The sequence below is a fragment of the Fusarium musae genome, chromosome 2 (genome assembly GCF_019915245.1).
Source record: "Fusarium musae strain F31 chromosome 2, whole genome shotgun sequence".
NCBI lineage: Eukaryota > Fungi > Ascomycota > Sordariomycetes > Hypocreales > Nectriaceae > Fusarium > Fusarium musae.
Genome location: NC_058388.1, coordinates 270578 through 286125, shown reverse-complemented (window position 1 = coordinate 286125; position 15548 = coordinate 270578). Strand labels below are relative to the sequence as shown.

General features: G+C 48.7%; 9 protein-coding genes across 9 annotated transcripts; 4 read left to right on the top strand and 5 right to left on the bottom strand.

Moving 5' to 3' along the window:
• Window positions 1-592: 592 nt before the first annotated feature.
• Window positions 593-997, top strand: J7337_002048 (uncharacterized protein; the record flags this gene model as incomplete). The annotated part of the gene is made up of 2 exons (XM_044819781.1): window positions 593-769; window positions 878-997. 2 exons carry the CDS (start codon window positions 593-595, stop codon window positions 995-997), a joined length of 297 nt encoding a protein of 98 aa, XP_044684081.1.
• A 1390-nt stretch (window positions 998-2387) lies between these two features.
• On the top strand, window positions 2388-3341 carry J7337_002047 (uncharacterized protein; the record flags this gene model as incomplete). Its single annotated transcript, XM_044819780.1, has 2 exons — window positions 2388-2504; window positions 2556-3341. The coding sequence occupies 2 exons, from the start codon at window positions 2388-2390 to the stop codon at window positions 3339-3341; spliced, it is 903 nt and encodes a 300-aa protein (XP_044684080.1).
• Window positions 3342-3685: 344 nt separating this feature from the next.
• Window positions 3686-5400, bottom strand: J7337_002046 (uncharacterized protein; the record flags this gene model as incomplete). Its single annotated transcript, XM_044819779.1, has 2 exons — window positions 3686-3983; window positions 4046-5400. 2 exons carry the CDS (start codon window positions 5398-5400, stop codon window positions 3686-3688), a joined length of 1653 nt encoding a protein of 550 aa, XP_044684079.1.
• Window positions 5401-5752: 352 nt separating this feature from the next.
• On the top strand, window positions 5753-6993 carry J7337_002045 (uncharacterized protein; the record flags this gene model as incomplete). The annotated part of the gene is made up of 4 exons (XM_044819778.1): window positions 5753-5783; window positions 5887-6034; window positions 6085-6824; window positions 6899-6993. 4 exons carry the CDS (start codon window positions 5753-5755, stop codon window positions 6991-6993), a joined length of 1014 nt encoding a protein of 337 aa, XP_044684078.1.
• A 113-nt stretch (window positions 6994-7106) lies between these two features.
• On the bottom strand, window positions 7107-8945 carry J7337_002044 (uncharacterized protein; the record flags this gene model as incomplete). Its single annotated transcript, XM_044819777.1, has 1 exon — window positions 7107-8945. The coding sequence occupies one exon, from the start codon at window positions 8943-8945 to the stop codon at window positions 7107-7109; it is 1839 nt and encodes a 612-aa protein (XP_044684077.1).
• A 1169-nt stretch (window positions 8946-10114) lies between these two features.
• J7337_002043 (uncharacterized protein) lies at window positions 10115-11391 on the bottom strand (the record flags this gene model as incomplete). The annotated part of the gene is made up of 4 exons (XM_044819776.1): window positions 10115-10346; window positions 10399-10591; window positions 10645-10807; window positions 10873-11391. 4 exons carry the CDS (start codon window positions 11389-11391, stop codon window positions 10115-10117), a joined length of 1107 nt encoding a protein of 368 aa, XP_044684076.1.
• A 693-nt stretch (window positions 11392-12084) lies between these two features.
• On the bottom strand, window positions 12085-12938 carry J7337_002042 (uncharacterized protein; the record flags this gene model as incomplete). Its single annotated transcript, XM_044819775.1, has 2 exons — window positions 12085-12737; window positions 12791-12938. The coding sequence occupies 2 exons, from the start codon at window positions 12936-12938 to the stop codon at window positions 12085-12087; spliced, it is 801 nt and encodes a 266-aa protein (XP_044684075.1).
• An 848-nt stretch (window positions 12939-13786) lies between these two features.
• Window positions 13787-14273, top strand: J7337_002041 (uncharacterized protein; the record flags this gene model as incomplete). The annotated part of the gene is made up of 4 exons (XM_044819774.1): window positions 13787-13800; window positions 13862-14063; window positions 14123-14170; window positions 14220-14273. The coding sequence occupies 4 exons, from the start codon at window positions 13787-13789 to the stop codon at window positions 14271-14273; spliced, it is 318 nt and encodes a 105-aa protein (XP_044684074.1).
• A 515-nt stretch (window positions 14274-14788) lies between these two features.
• On the bottom strand, window positions 14789-15206 carry J7337_002040 (uncharacterized protein; the record flags this gene model as incomplete). Its single annotated transcript, XM_044819773.1, has 2 exons — window positions 14789-14808; window positions 14867-15206. 2 exons carry the CDS (start codon window positions 15204-15206, stop codon window positions 14789-14791), a joined length of 360 nt encoding a protein of 119 aa, XP_044684073.1.
• Between the last annotated feature and the right edge of the window lie 342 nt (window positions 15207-15548).

The window sequence follows — 15548 nt, the reverse complement described above, 5'->3', positions numbered from 1 at the left end:
TAAGCCCGCCAATTCAGGGTCAAGATCAATAAATAATCTCTTCACACTTTTCTCTTGATATTTAGTGTTTAATGCATATATTAATGCGGTCTATTACCGTACTGTATTCCACTGGCGAAAGGTTAAACTTCGGGACAGTCGATTTTTCAGCCACTACAGGTATTGATCTCCCAATAACTGATGGAGTTCGCCCTGCTTTCATGTAATTTCCCGCGTCAACGCGCCAAAGATGGTCTTTGACATCCCAATACGAGAAGTCCCGAACTTTCAAGCAGAACTCCATATCTTGGGAAGTTCCCGGCTCCAGAACTTCCGTCTTTGCAAATGCTCGTAGCTCTACGCTTGGTCTTGGTGTCGCTGGCTCCAAGGCTTCGATGGAAAGGAGAATAGTCTGACTGGCAGCCATCGACCCAGTGTTTCGAATTTCTACACTGACCTTTACCATTTCTTGACGCGGACCAAATGCAGACAAGGCCGGGCTCTTGATAGAACAGCTGAATGCGGTGTATGACAGTCCATGGCCAAAAGCGAAACGCGGGGTGTATGCCTGAAGTGACTGTTGACGGTACCCGGCGTAGAGACCCTCGCGATAATGTATCTCCTTGTTAGGAGTCATAAGGCTCTCCACGTGGTCAGCTGGGTAATTTTCCACCGTACCCCAAAACGTAGTTGGAAGTCGAGCGCATGGCGATACTTCTCCGGAGACCACTCTAGCCAGCGCATTACCAAACTCCATACCAGGAAACCACGCATAGATGACTGCATCAACGTCATCAATCAACGCCCTCGTGTCAATTGGTGACCCACCATTGACCACCACGATAGGCTTGCCTTGGCATGCTTTTTCATCATTGACCTGTGCTGACTGTGTTCATAGAATCGATCGCTCGAAGAGATTTCCGAGGTGTTCGGGAAGTACTCTGAGGATGCACCCGAGAAGAAGTTTGAGGCGACTGACATTGAGTGTATTGAGCATCAGAGGAAGGAGAAGGAGTAAGACGACGGCTACATTTCTATGGTCAAAGTAGCGGACAATAACGATCTTATAGTAATGCTGACTGACTGTTGGCGCTTATCGCGTGCATTCTTGGTGGACATCAATAACATGGCATATGATGGTAAATTTACAGATGGTCCAACCCTTAATACTTTATAGGTAGTAGAAGCCAAAGATAATAATATTTATAACTCAATCTAGCCTTTTCAATGAGAACTCTTGCTGTAGTACAGGAACTTGACTTAGGCAAACTTATGCGACGTGCTCGTAGGCCTTACAGCACTTACACTTTTGGACTATTAGCTACTCATTCATGAGGCTGGAGTTGTTTTAGACTTACCGAAACAGATCCAGAATCGTCGTCAGGAACAACCATTGTAGAGCATTGGCTAGCATGTTCTGTTGTGCCACATACATTGATGCCACTTAAACTCTGGCAGACTTCAATTGGAGACTGGTATTTATTATGAGTAATTTACCACTACGTCAAAGATGATGTCCACTTACACAAGGCGTGGTTCGCGACACGCAATTATCTGCAGTGGCGAAAGGCATAAAGGCAGCTGCCAAGACCAAGATGCTCGAGAGTTGCATTGTGGGTATTTTGACGCTATGGTTCGTAGAGTTTTGAGTCGAAGATAAACGAGAGACTAAATACTGGTGATACCAAGCTGGTGTAAATACTCCAAGTCAGGTTTCTTCTTCGGTCCTTGTAAACACCTGTCACGGCCCTCCTTACCGACTATTCAACTGCCGAGACATATGATCCAGTTCAAAATTAGAAACTCGCTATTTACTTGGTGGATAAAAAAGGACCGATACCAATAAAACTCAAGATCGCAAATCATAACCTCGGTGTTTTATTTCGCCCTTATCTTTGTATCCGTGCTGACGAAAGGTGGATATCGAACCCTCTCTGAAGTGGATTTTATATATTAAAACCCTGCCAACCCTTGAAAAGTTTATTCCTATGGTTCGTGGTGCCTCTGGCAACTCTCTCAATACAGTAGCGCCGCTTTGTAATAATTTCGCGGTAGCCAAGCCCTGTGATGGCGCGCATTGATGATCTATAGTACTAAAATCTCCAGGTCTGAGGCTGCTCTTTATTCCTTACTAACTATGGAGTGTATGATGATTGGTATTCAGGGTAGTAGTCAACCCTATTCAGTCTGTGTTTCCGAATCGGAAGGCTACTAATGTATGGCCTGGATCCGATCCGAAAGCCTGAAGGACTTTTGCTTCAGCCGATGAACTGTCACGAGCAGGTCTATGGTCAATATGAACTTATAAACATACTTAAGAAGGGCATTTGACCTGTCACGAAATCACTTCTGCTTATGACCATCCTTCAATAGTTGCTTTATTCTCAATCACCATTATCTCCTAGAAAATGGCAGCAGGCCGTCGAGACGTTGAGTTCCCCACTGTTGACGGACTAACCCTTAGGGGTTGGTTCTACACCGCCAGTGGAGATGGGAAGCACCCATGCATCATTATGGCGAACGGAGTGAGCTTCTTTAGAGCAATCAACTGGAATATCCACTAATGTCTATCCTAGCTGGCAGGTTTGAAGGAGCAGTTCTGCCCCAACTTTGCCCACCGGTTCCAAGCCGCTGGCTATGGAGTCCTGCTCTTTGACCATCGCAATTGGGGTGCAAGCGATGGTCTTCCACGAAATGAGACGAACCCCATTCAGACCGGTCGCGACTACTCAGATGCCTTTGATTACGTTGCCTCGTTGGACGAGGTCGATTCTTCTAGGATCGTCTACTGGGGCACCAGCATGTGCGGCGGCTCCGTTCTGCACGCCGCAGCATTCGATAAGCGTATTCGAGCGGTGATCTCACAAGTCCCCTTTGTATCTGGGGAACTGCTTAGCACGCACCTCGCACCCATGATCGGGTCCCTGTACAGCAGCCGACAACAGCTCAAAGCTGGCAAACCCGCCCCGCTGATCAAGCTTTTCGCTGAGACTCCCGAGGAGAGTCTCCAGCAGGACACAAAAGCCCTTATACGCGATGAGAACCTCTGTGATTTCATCAAGGCTTTGAATAAGGATAATCTGCCTTGGTCTCCTAATGTCACTCCCCAAACACTTCTTGACATGATTGCATTTGAACCTCTGGCTTTTGTTCACCGCATCGCCCCTACGCCGTTCCTCTTGGTCTGTGCAGACAGGGATTTATGTGCACCGACTACTACGCAGCTTAAGGCCTACGCTTTGGCTTATGAGCCGAAGAAGCTGGTTATTTTGAAGGGTTCTGGCCACTTCGACCCCTATCATGGCAAGGCCTTTGAGGAGAATGTCGAGAAACAGTTGGCCTTCCTGAAGGATACTATCTAGGATGCTTGATCTCTTGTAGACTTAGAAGTCATAATCTCTCCTTAATACAGTTATAACATGAATTTTACATATGAGCGTCCCTAGCTACACTTCGATGGTCGAAAAATGGATAGGATAGCTAATTGGCGGCATTTCTTTTTCAACAGGCGAAAGGGTCGACGAGTCTTACATCGTTCGAGGAAGTGGAGCTATAGGCAAGTTACCAAGATCGTATTGTCTGAGAATCGTCTACCACAAGGTCAGCACTATCTTCATTTTTAGAGTTACTGTATGCGCAAAAGGGACAATCTCACTATATAAGTATAAATGTGACTGAAGTCCAAGTCTGAACAAGTCCTACTTCGCTATTTCCGCATATACCATGCCAAGTCCTCGTCGTTCTTCTCCCTAAAGGTCATTCCATTGCCCATGAACCGGAACCTGTTCCCGCTGATGTACTTATACTCGAAGTCCTCAGTTCTAAACTCATCAAGAATCTCCTTGTAGTGAATGACACTACCAGGGTACATAGCCGTCACCCTACCGTCTGCCTTTCCCTTTTTGAACCAGGACCTGCAGTCGCCCGTCCAAACAGTCCCCTTGATCAATTCTTGGGCGTAGGTATTGAAGTCATCCAACGCATCCTGACGGACTTGGACTGACCTAGATGGAGCGATAGTCAGTCAGCATGAGCTCTCGTGAGTTGGCAACAACGTATGACCTACTTGATATTCTGTGTCGATATTTTCCGGATCCATCTTGCGATGTAGTCCACCGTGAACGACATCACGGCCAGTAAGCTTCCATGTGCTAAAGGAGTGTTTGGTCCGTTGACAGTCAACAAATTTGGCATGTTGGCAGCAAATACCCCAAAGTAGGCCTCTGGGGCATCTTTCCACTGCTCAGCAAGTGAAATCCCATTCTGGCCTACAACTTTCCATCCCGGAATAAAGCTGACATCGAAGCCTGTCGCGCAGACAATTATATCAAACTCTTCCGTCTTTGTTAGGCTGCGGATCCCAGTCTCAACAATCTCCTGGATAGCCTCATCTTGGAGGGTGACGTTGTCTTGCTGTAGTGCTTGAAGATAGTTTTCACCGGGAGAGAGTCGGCGACAACCGACTTGAAATGTCGGGATAAGTTTGGCACACAGAACGGGGTCGTGGTTGAGTGCTTCCTCCATTTTTGCCTTGAAGAACTGGAAAGCCTGTTTCTGCTCTGGACTATCCTTAAGAGAGACCTTGAAGAATTTGTTGAAGGAATGCTCGATACTATGACGGAGCTTAAATAACATGCCCTCATCGTCCTTGAATGCTTGGATCTCTTGATCGGTGTATGTAAAGTTCTTGCCCTCAGGTGTAAACTCTGAGGCGAATGCGCTACTGATCCAAAGCGGGCTGCGCGCATAGTTGACGATCTTGGCTGCTGTAGGTTGCATTTGTGGAAGGACTTGAACAGCGGAAGAGCCGTTTCCGATGATGGCGACTCTCTTGCCGGACCAGTCCAGACTTGTATCCCAGGCAGCGGTGTGGACCATTTTCCCTTTGAACTTATCCAGTCCAGGTATCGTAGGCCAGGTCCATTTGCTGAGGAACCCAGTGGCGTTGATGACGATATCTGCTTCCTCCTGGATGATATCATGACTATGACCCTGTTTGATTTCGAGGCGCCACTTGCCGGTGTCATCGTCCCAAACTGAGGACACAACTTCAGTATTTAGTATGACAGGCTCGTCCAACTTATACTTATCGGATGTATTTTTGATATATCTCCATATTTCTGGACCTGTGGCATAGAACTGGCTCCAAGAGGGATTCGGCTCAAAGGGGAATGTGTAGATATGTGCGGGAACGTCGCACGCAACCCCGGGATATTTATTAACCAGCCAAGTTCCCCCGATATTATCATTCTTCTCATAGATCTTCAGATCCATAAATTGCTCCAAAGGCGTGTCTCCATGCTTGTACTGATACGAGAGCATCAGCCCTGCGTACCCAGCGCCTATGCAAACAACCTTGAGTTTACGCGGCTGAAAAGCAGGGCCTTCCTGTACGGGCACCCAGTTGTCTGGTTCTCCCATGTTGGTACGGTCAGAGGAATGGCTTGATGTGTGCAGCGGATAGAATGAGGGTTGAGTCCTGGCGGGTCGTTATTGATGAGAGGTATGTAGACTTGGCCAAGAAGCCGCTATGTATTCAGGGCTCTAACGGATACTTAAGATTAGTGATGTGATTTTCGGGTCTGCTGGTATTTCGGAACCTTGGAAGCCCTGAACCGGGGTCTGGAAGACCGGAAGCCGGCCGGGTCGGAGCAAACACCGCCCCCACCTCCGCCTCCACCCCCGCAAAGATTCTGATATCACAGAGCCTCGACAGCCGTCAAGAAGGGTTTTGTTTTCCACGCATTCCTCTCTCATAAGACTTTGAGCAACCATGATGGTAGAAGCGACACTGGAGTTCTTCGGTATGTTTCCTGAAATTCGCAAGCATCTCAATCTACTTCCACTATACTGGCTGCCGAAGTCTGGAAACGGGATCTCTGTTCACTTACTAATGGAATACTACAGGAACAACAACTTTTCGGCTGAAATGGAAAGGCTTAACCATATTTCACGACACTTGGCTCGACAAACCTCCGGGTCTGAAACGATACCTCGAGCTTGAGGAAGTAACTGAACTGGATTACATCGTCATCTCGCACGCCCACTTCGATCAGTAAGTCTAAGCCAGTATCTCACTTGTACGAGAAATTAATTCGCCGACAGCCTTCCCGGCGCGGATCAATTGGCTCTCAGAACAGGAGCTACGGTGATTGCCAATGGCGAGGCTATCAAATGCCTTCGAGATGCAGGCGTCCCCGACACGCAGTTAATCCCAGTCAGCGGCGGTGAAAGAGTGCCCTTATTCAGCAAGGAGATTCTGAGAAAGGCTGCGGAAGGCATGATTGATCGAGCTCCAGCACCACCGACGGCGCCTCCCACGCCCCATGTCAAGTATGCCACAGCGGCAGTCCACGTATGGCCCTCACTGCACTCTTTGATCCCGGCAGTTACACCACACGACCTGCCCGAAGAATTCGATACCGCCGAGCGCTATACCGGCGAAGTGACCCCCTATGCGTGTTCCCTGGACATTACCAGACTGATGCAGTTTGGCCTTTTCAAAATGAAGGAGTTTCTGCCCGAGGAAAAGATGGACCCAGGGACACGGGCCTTTGCCGATTATGTGCAGGACCGTCGGAAGCACGTCATGTCGCACTTTGACGGCGGCCAGCTGATGTATAATTTCGTCGCTGACGATAAAAGCATCTTGTTCAACAGTCACTTGGGCGTCTACCAAGGCATCGCCCAATATCTAACGCCTAAGCCCACTGTTGCTATCATGGGAGTAGGCGGTCGAGCAAATCTTGATGGCAGACCGTTCCAAGGCTCGGCAGCCGAGTTCCTTGTCAAGCAGGCAAAGTGGCTCGGTGAACCTAGCAGCATTTCTGCCTCAATGATCAAAAGTGAGATTATTATAGTCCTGTCTCGAATCCTATCACACAGCTAACTTCTTCAAGTATTATCAAACCTTTCAGAGTGGATGTCACTGCCGCGAAAGATAAGCTGGAGCAGGAGACAGCGGCTAGAGCTATTGATACGCAGCCTGGGAAGGTTTACAACTTGGAGATCTGACTTGTGGGCCAGCGTTAGCAAGGACTAGAAACATTGGTTGATATAACCCACCGCTGATGGCTCACATCACGCGCCTCACATACGTTATTATAATAAAATACATGTTCTCGCTTTCATTGGAACCAGCTCAAGCTAGAATATGCTAGGCTACCTACATCAGAAGTATCTTCAATACAAGATATGTCAATCAAAGAAGACTCATCGAACGTGTCTAAGGAGATATCGGGAAAGGCCCCACCAACTGTGATAGTTTCATCATCTAGGGCTGAATTCTCCGTCAAACAGATGGTTGGTAGAGAAGCTAAAGGGCTGGGCATCCCCTGGGCGGTAGCCGTCTCACCATCAGCCCACCCACTGTCCGTCATCCCGCGCTCGTGTCTTGACAAAGAAGTCTTCTCCTGAAGGCGTCCGAACAGATCACCGACCTGCTTCTCAACTATCCGGGTATTCCGCTGCTCCACGTACTCGTCACATGCAGATTTCAGCTGCTGCACAACTTGACAGTAGTACCTCGCAATACTGTCATGTTTTTCAAACCTCTGCAGCAACTGTCCCACAATTTCCAAATTTGGCCGCAGTGGGAAAACATGGTCCAAGTCTGCAAATGTAGCGACACCTAGTGTTAGAGCAGCTGTAAAGGCGGAGTGGACTGGAAATGGTAGCCGTTTGGGCAGGTCTTCCCTGGTAAGAACTGTCTCCAACAAGCGAACTATTCGCACCGCCGAGTCAGCTGAAGCATACAAAAGCGCTGTGTCGGACTGTGATGGGGAGGCCCCTTGTTGATCGCGATAGCTGTTATCACCGACCGATCCACGCATCGCCTGCTTCGCCGCTCGATCAAGGAGAACAGGCCGTGTCAGCAGCATGATTGACCAGTAGTATGACTCCTTTATATTAGACGATGCCAGAGTTGGTGCCGAGTCGTATCCCTGGGTTTGTTCCGCGGACTCTATCCCATTCGTCTTCGGACAAGAGGTCATGCGAGTCGCCCACGAGCGATGCTCCTGAGTCATGGTTGTGATAAAGTGCCTGGAGACCTTGGAAGGGCCGTAGACTTCCCTCATAACGGCTTGGATGATAGCTGCCATGTCGATGGCGGAGGAATAGCCCTTTTCGGCCTTTGTGTTGCGGGTCTCGTAGGTGCTGATAGGTCGACCTAGAGAACCGCTGGCGAATGAATCGAACAGCCGTAATGCGTTCCATAGACGTTCGCGGAATGCAAAATCAGCGTGGCTCATGTGGCGCGGTTTGTCCATTCGGTTAATGCCCACGGCGCATGCAAGTCGGCATGCAACTCCGATGGAGTGATAGGCGGCATCTCGTCTTCCTGAGTTTATCTGGTAGAAAGCGATCAAGTTGTGACAAAGGATCAACGAGAGATCTGGCCCTTGGTTTGATTTCGAATTTGTCAGATATCTCGCATATGTGTAGTATGCCTCGGCGGTCGCGTCTTCATCAGCCGGGCACGTAAGTGCACCATTTGCTAGAATCAGATAGCAAATCGCGGAGGAGAGATGTTCAGCACTGTTGTCTTGCTGTAGCCACTCTTCTATTTGTGTCTGTACCTCTGATTCGTCCAAAGCACCCAGCAAATGGCTTGTCGCCAGCATGCCCCAACTCACAAGCTTCTTCGCATCCAAAGGGCTGGGCTTTGGTGGAGGATCGGACACAGACACTGGACAAGAGGGGTCATGATTGGTATGATACTGTATCGGCTGTTCGGCAAAAGAGCATGGCCCCAGTATACGAGCCACGAGTTGACGGATCTGCTGAAGAAAGGATTCATTGGCCGCATCCCCAAAATAGACAGAGCCTTGCTGGTCGTTCTCCGCCAGTCGATACGTGTCGGGAAACGCTGTGCCAATGTCTAAAAACGAGTCTTCAAGTTGGCTCGCCGTCTGGCCAAGTGGCTGGTCCTGGGCAACCGCCGAATAGCTCAGCATCATGTCCATCAGCGGCTCCGGGGCGTCTTTTGGATCTCCTACGCTGGGACTTTGGCGGGATGAGATGGACACAGGCCGTTTTGGAGCCGAATAGCGACATGCCGAGGCGATCTGGCGGATGGCGCATCGACGGCATGGCAAGTTGCCGTCGCATCGCTCTTTTCGGCGTTTGCAGCTTTCGCATGCTGCCACACATCGACGCCGCAGGCTATCGCTCAGCCTTTTGGTTGGCATGTTACATGGGCATTTGTCGTATGGCTTTGTGAGTCCGGAGTAGAAAGGGAGGAGAAAGAGAAGAATTAATGGGTTGTATACAACGTACCCCAGAAAGTCTTTGAGTTTTGTAAGTGGACTACCGATGAAACTAACCGTCAGAATGCGGGGATGTTGGGGACAATTAGTGAATGTAACTGCCGAGTGTGTGGGACATGATTAGCTCCGACTATCTCCGAAATAACATGGCATGCATATTGGGCTGGCAGAATATTTGGACGGCGAGGTTGCTGCTGACCAGAGCATCACGTGGTACATGTCAATAATAGTCCGAGTTTGACTGTACCAAGTGGAATAGCCTATCTACGCAATTGAAAAGCTATATGATGATACGGATACAAGCATAACATAACTACAAGATTTGGAGTGATCCTGTCCCAAACTTTAACCCCATACCCCAGATAAATACCCCGCCTCTAAACGCTACCACCGGCTATCACGGCCTTCAAAATGGCCGGCCTCCGTCTCGGTGTTTTCAAAAGCCGGGATGGCGCAATATCGCCAGCCAAGTCAACGTCATATGACGAATCCATCTCTCGTACATCTATTCATTATATCTTTTGACTGCCTTGAACAAGATAGTTGCTACAGGCAGCAGCAAGCCTGCTACGAGGGATATTACCTTGCCCAGAAGCCCGTCGAGGTCGACGGTCTTGACAAGGTCAGCACTTCAAAGCTCTGTATAACAGGACAAGATAGGTATTGACTTACCGGCAGGGCTGTGCCCCGCTCTTAGCCACCCAAGCAAATGAGCGGTCAAACATCTTTTTCTCGTATGCATGGCACCTAATCTCGATCTCCGTGGTGCTCAGTGACGGACCTGCTTCGGCCGCCTTGTTCAGCTCTAGCAACTCAGGCAACATGTCGGCAACGTCTCGCATGGCTTGGTTCCCGCCCATTCCACTTTATCTTGTTAGAAAGTTCTTATCTGGAGATGGTGAATCGACTTGCCGGTTTGGCTGCATGGCATGTACAGCGTCGCCTATGAGCCACACGCGTGGGTGGCCCTCTTCCGCGTTGTTGCCGTTCTGTGCCTGAAGTCGCTCCCGCCAGTTCTTGGGGAGCTTTGTACTGGCCCGGAGCATTGTCATTGTGATCTTGTCCTCATCACTGGCTCCAGCGGAGAGCATGACATGGCTGACGAGGTTTAGTGACTGACATATGTACGGCGATGGAGTGTCAAGCTTACTATTCTGGAGCCCAGTCGCGAACTATGTCAAGACAAAATTGTCGTCTGTCGGGAATATCTTCAGCGTCGCTGAAGGGGCACAGCTCACGGGGAACATTTAGGCCCCAGTAGAATGATGCTTGATTTTCGTCGAAGTCAAAATCATCATCTTGCTCTCCATCTCCACCCGTCTTTTGAGGTGCCGGCAAGTAAACTGGACAATGTTAGTGGTGAAATGCAAGTGTATCTGAGCCAGGAATATCCTACGCGCGTAGTAGAGAGAGATGCCGTTCTTGAAGGTTAGGGTTGGTCCATTCAGAAGACGGGGCGGCAGCTGGCGCAGGCGTGCCTTGGTAGCATTCCCTTTTGACAAAAAGGCCAGATGACTACTCATATCCACCAGATTCCTTGCCCCAATCTGCTTGTTTATCTGTGCATTGATCTTGGTAGCCGTTCTAATGAGGTGGGTGTGATTGAGCATGAATGATGCCTTACCTTTGATCCGCTACCATCCGCAGCGACAAGAATGTCACAATGCTCCGACGAGCCGTCCTTAAAATTCACTTTGACACTCTCGCTCCCACCAGGCCCATTCTTGATGATCTCGTAATGTGAGAATTGCTTGCCGAACTTGACCCTTCCCTTGGTAACGACGGGGCCAAGAAGCAAATCACGCAGCACAACGCGATTGATGGCCGCCGACTTGGAGTAAGTCGGGAGCGCCGACAAGTCAAGGATAGTCTGGAACTTGGTGTTGCAGATACTTGGAGCCGTCTTGGTAGAGCCAGAGTATCTCCCGAGCCTCTGCACGATTGATTCCAACTGCGAATCGGTCAGACACGAGGCCAGGCCCGTCAAAGCCGGATCACCCAGACGGATCTGGTATCCTTCCCTCTTGAGGCTTTCCTCATCTCTCTCGAAAACAATAGTGTCAATGCCATTGTTGATGAGCCCGTTAGCCAGTAGTGAGCCTGCTAGGCCACCGCCAACTATACAGACTTTGAAATTGCCCATGGTGATTGTGTGTGAGAGCAGGTCAGAAAGCAATTTGTTGATATTCGAGGATCTAAATATTCGAGACTGTTTGGCGGGAGCACTAGTAAATAATGGAATTGCCTTATGCGCTAAGCAGCTGGTCTTTACATGTTCCCGAATGGGACTGCGCGAGTGTGGAAACTAGTCCGGCCGCCGCCCGGTACCCGGTACCCGGACCCAGATCCGGTCTCCGATCCGGGTTATGTAAGAAGAAAAGTTAAAAAGCAGGATTTCAGGTAAAGAGAACTCCCGGGAGTCATCTCCCGTCGTTCTCTCATCACTGGGAATCGCGGGTTATAAAATGACGGGAATGGTTGTCAGAAGCAACTTTTCTACCGCAGCTCTTATCATGAAAAGGAAGCTGAGCATTGTAGGAAGCCTTGTGGGCACTAAACGAGAAGCCGGCGAGGCACTGGACTTTGCACTCAGGGGGCTGATTTGTCCTGTTTTGACTAAAGGGACTTTACGTGACAACGGTAAGTTTTATGATATGCTCCAACAAGGTGGGTTCCCCGGAAGGGTTGTAATTAAAGTTTCTATATAGCTCCATCACAGCCACTAAGCGATCTAAATGCCTTCCTTCTCGGCATTTCTCCCTGAAACCAGAGACCTGATTCTCCCCAACTAGGACATCTTGTCTCATCGCCCCTCACTCTTGAACTTTCTCTCCGCTCATCGGAAGTTTCCTTCTCCGTTGCATCGAGATAGGGGAGGGTTGCTACCAGGCTTAGCACAAGCAGAGATAGCACCTTCAATCCATGTGATGCCGTTGTAGCTTCCCTCGCCACGGCTGTCAGCATACCAAGTACCAATCTCAGTAGCAGATCCAATGCAGCCACGGAACTGACGACCAGAACGGCGAGTGGTGAGAGGCTTGGTGATCATGACACCACACTGACCGTCCTTGATAGTAGCCTTGGTGATGACGGAGGTCTGCGTGGTCCACGTGCGGCTATAGTCGATACCAAGAGACCCAGCCAGCTTGTCCTTGACGAAGGTGAGATCGACCCCAGCACTGCCTCCAACAGTGTTGGAAACGCTGTAGCCTGAAGACACGCTGATGTCCATGTCGCCGACGGCGCAGACAACAGGCGACATCTGCACGTCCCAGTCGACAAAAGTCTCAGTCTTGTCGGTGGTGATGTAGAAGGTGCCGTCACAGTCGTCCCTCTTTCCGAGCTGGCCCTTTGAGACCTTGGGGTACTTGGCCTTGGGAAGATTGGTGCTGTTGTAAGAGACCCAAGACGGGTCCAGCTTGGGAGCACCGATCTTGATGCCCTCGGCCTTGAGCTTGGCAAGGTAGGCCTCCTCCTTGACGACGTAGGCTATCAGGTTCTCAGCATATTTTCTCAAGGCGATGTGTAGAATGTCAACTTACAAACGCCCTTCACAGGAACAATAACATCGCTGGGCTGAATTTGGTGGTTGGGAGTCCACTTGATGGCTCCTGGGAAGGGTGAATCTTCCACCGGAATCGCACCAGTAGCAGAGATGAGCAAGGCGTAGACGAGGCCGAGATGATGCATCTTATAAAGATTATCGGACTTGAGTTCGATATGAAATGATGAAGGAGAATGTGACTGACTGAGTTGGTGTGCTTGCTTTGTTCTTGGCTAAGTCGGAGACAGCCAGGTATTTATGCTCGGGTGAGAAAGTCAAACCTAATGATCAAATGTTGGGTCTTTTTGCAATGAAAGTATCAGCTTCCGACTTTCACGTTGCGTAGCAGCACTAAGTCTAACGGTTCTCCTAGTGCTATTGAGAAAATAGATCACGACTCTACGTCACTCCATACGTATGACAGCTTTTAAGCATGATGTCAATCCCTATCTCAATAAACTTTAATCTGGGGTAGCTAAATAACGCACTTTCCTATTCTGAAGCGAATCGTGTAGTTCATAAGTGGAGAATCGTCTCATGTTCCTCAGGGTTGTTGATGATCAAGTCACTATTCCAGTTAGTTCATTGGTGGGGCAACCCAACTACTAGTTTCAGCCGCTCGTATAGAGAAAGACGTTGGACTCTTCTATGCTGGGTTCTTGAATCATGGCATGAAACTACGATATTCGTGTTACCTGATAGGCGCGAATATTATGCCAAATTCAACTGCCGACGCACGGCTTCACCGATGATCGATTTACGAATATCCTATTTGGGCTCAAAGAGTTGTCATGTAAGTCTTTGTATTATCATAGCAACTCTTCTCGGACCGGCAAGAAGCAAGAAGTTGATCAAATGGAGGAGAGAGACAAACTGTATAAAGACTCAAGCTCAAGTACCGAAGAAATGAGACCAGACAACCCAAGTTTCTCAACCTATCACTTTCTCTTGTTTCTTCTTCATCATGCAATTTTCTCTCTTCACACTGGCCATCATGGCCGTCAGCGGGTTTGTCGTGCCTACCCAGCCCCCCAACGTCTTCTTCCAGAGAAGCTAACACCTTCGACAGTGCTCATGCTGCTACCCACAAGGCCGCTGCTTGTGTGTCTAACAGGATGTCATCCCCAGTTGGTGGAACCCCATTCAGCCCAAGCTACAACTGGCAAACCACCTATGAAGTCCTTCCCGATGCTACCAAGTGCGCTTGCGATATGTATAAGCAGCGAAGCAAGGGGGATGAGTGGTGGAACACATGTACCGATTGTACTTTTGTGAGCTTTAGACCAAGTAGTTTAAACTTAGTTGCTATTTTTGCTAATCATTTCACTAGGATGGAACGATATGTAACTCGGCAGAGGGCCATATCGGTGGCGATGAGGTAAGACTAGAAAGACTAAGATGAATCATAGATACTAATCAGTCCATAGTTCACTTATTACTGCGAAGAGAAGTGTGGCGCTCAGGGTGCTGAGGCTGACTGAAGGGCTAGAACATTTGTAGTGTAACGTGGCAGTTTGATCATAGACTTGATTCAAGACATCCACGTGTCTAAACTGTCACTACTTTAGTACAAGTGACCGATGTTTTAAAAACACGCTATAGAAAGTCCAATTATCTCAATGCTTTCTAAGACTCGCACGAGCTGTTCGAGAGTAAGAACAGGTCTGGTGAAGCTGGTCTGAACCAGGACCTTGGCAATAATACGGAACCTACAGAGGCATATTCCTGCCTACTTTTTGATTTAGTAAGCGCACTAGGCAGTGTGGCCATTAAGGAAAGAATTTTGTGCTATTCCATTCTTCTGCTACTAGGATATTTCGAGATGTGTAATGTGTTATTTATAGTTAAGAGTCGCAGCTGAGAGCTCATGCCACCACGAAACACTCGGTGAAACAATGAGAAATATAGCGGCCAGAGAAAGTAAACCCCTAACCGTAGAGACCCAGCATGACCCCTTCATTACGACTTCTTCACAGAAGTTGACAGCGGTTAGGATTTAGCTGGTAGGATCGCTCTCTGGATAAACAGTTAGAAAACAATGGGATAAAAAGAAAGGTATGGAAATTAATCTTACCAAGTATGTAGGTCACATCAGCGACTTCACCTGCACCAGTCGAATGACTAATGTTATAATTGGGATTTTCGGTCTTTCCAGAAAATGTGTTCAGGCCGCTGTTGGGGTTGTCGAAGGAAAAGGTAATTAGACCAATTTGACTGCCATAAACGACGCTACCGTCTACACCATTCTCTTGAAAACCGGCAGTTGCTTCGAAGGGCGGTGTCGTTTCGCCTGGGTTGATTGTGCCTGGTGGAGAAGTCACCCAATTGCCGTTGTTCAGCTTGTCCTGAGAAAGCGTGAGTGTCAACTCGGTTGAGTTGACGATTGTAATCGTAACGGATCGTGTATCACCCATGATGGAATGAAGATCAATGTAGGGAAATAGTAAGAATTGTGGTACTGATGTATCTGAAATGTTGAAGTGAGTTGAGTTAAGAAGAATGGGAGAGAGGGAATAGCAGAGCCTGCTTATATACTTAATCAGAGAGGATTAATACGTTGTGGCGCCATTGGTATCGTAAACTGCCTCTGCCTTTGAGCCCGCCACTTGCGAGACAGACAATTCTAGACTGCGACAGCCATCCTCAACTAGGAAATGATGTCCGATAGCTGATTTTCGTAATTCTTGTACAGCATCAGACTGCAGCTCAATATCAACGTGGCGTTGTACGGGCGGCCGACACGTACATACAGGTGT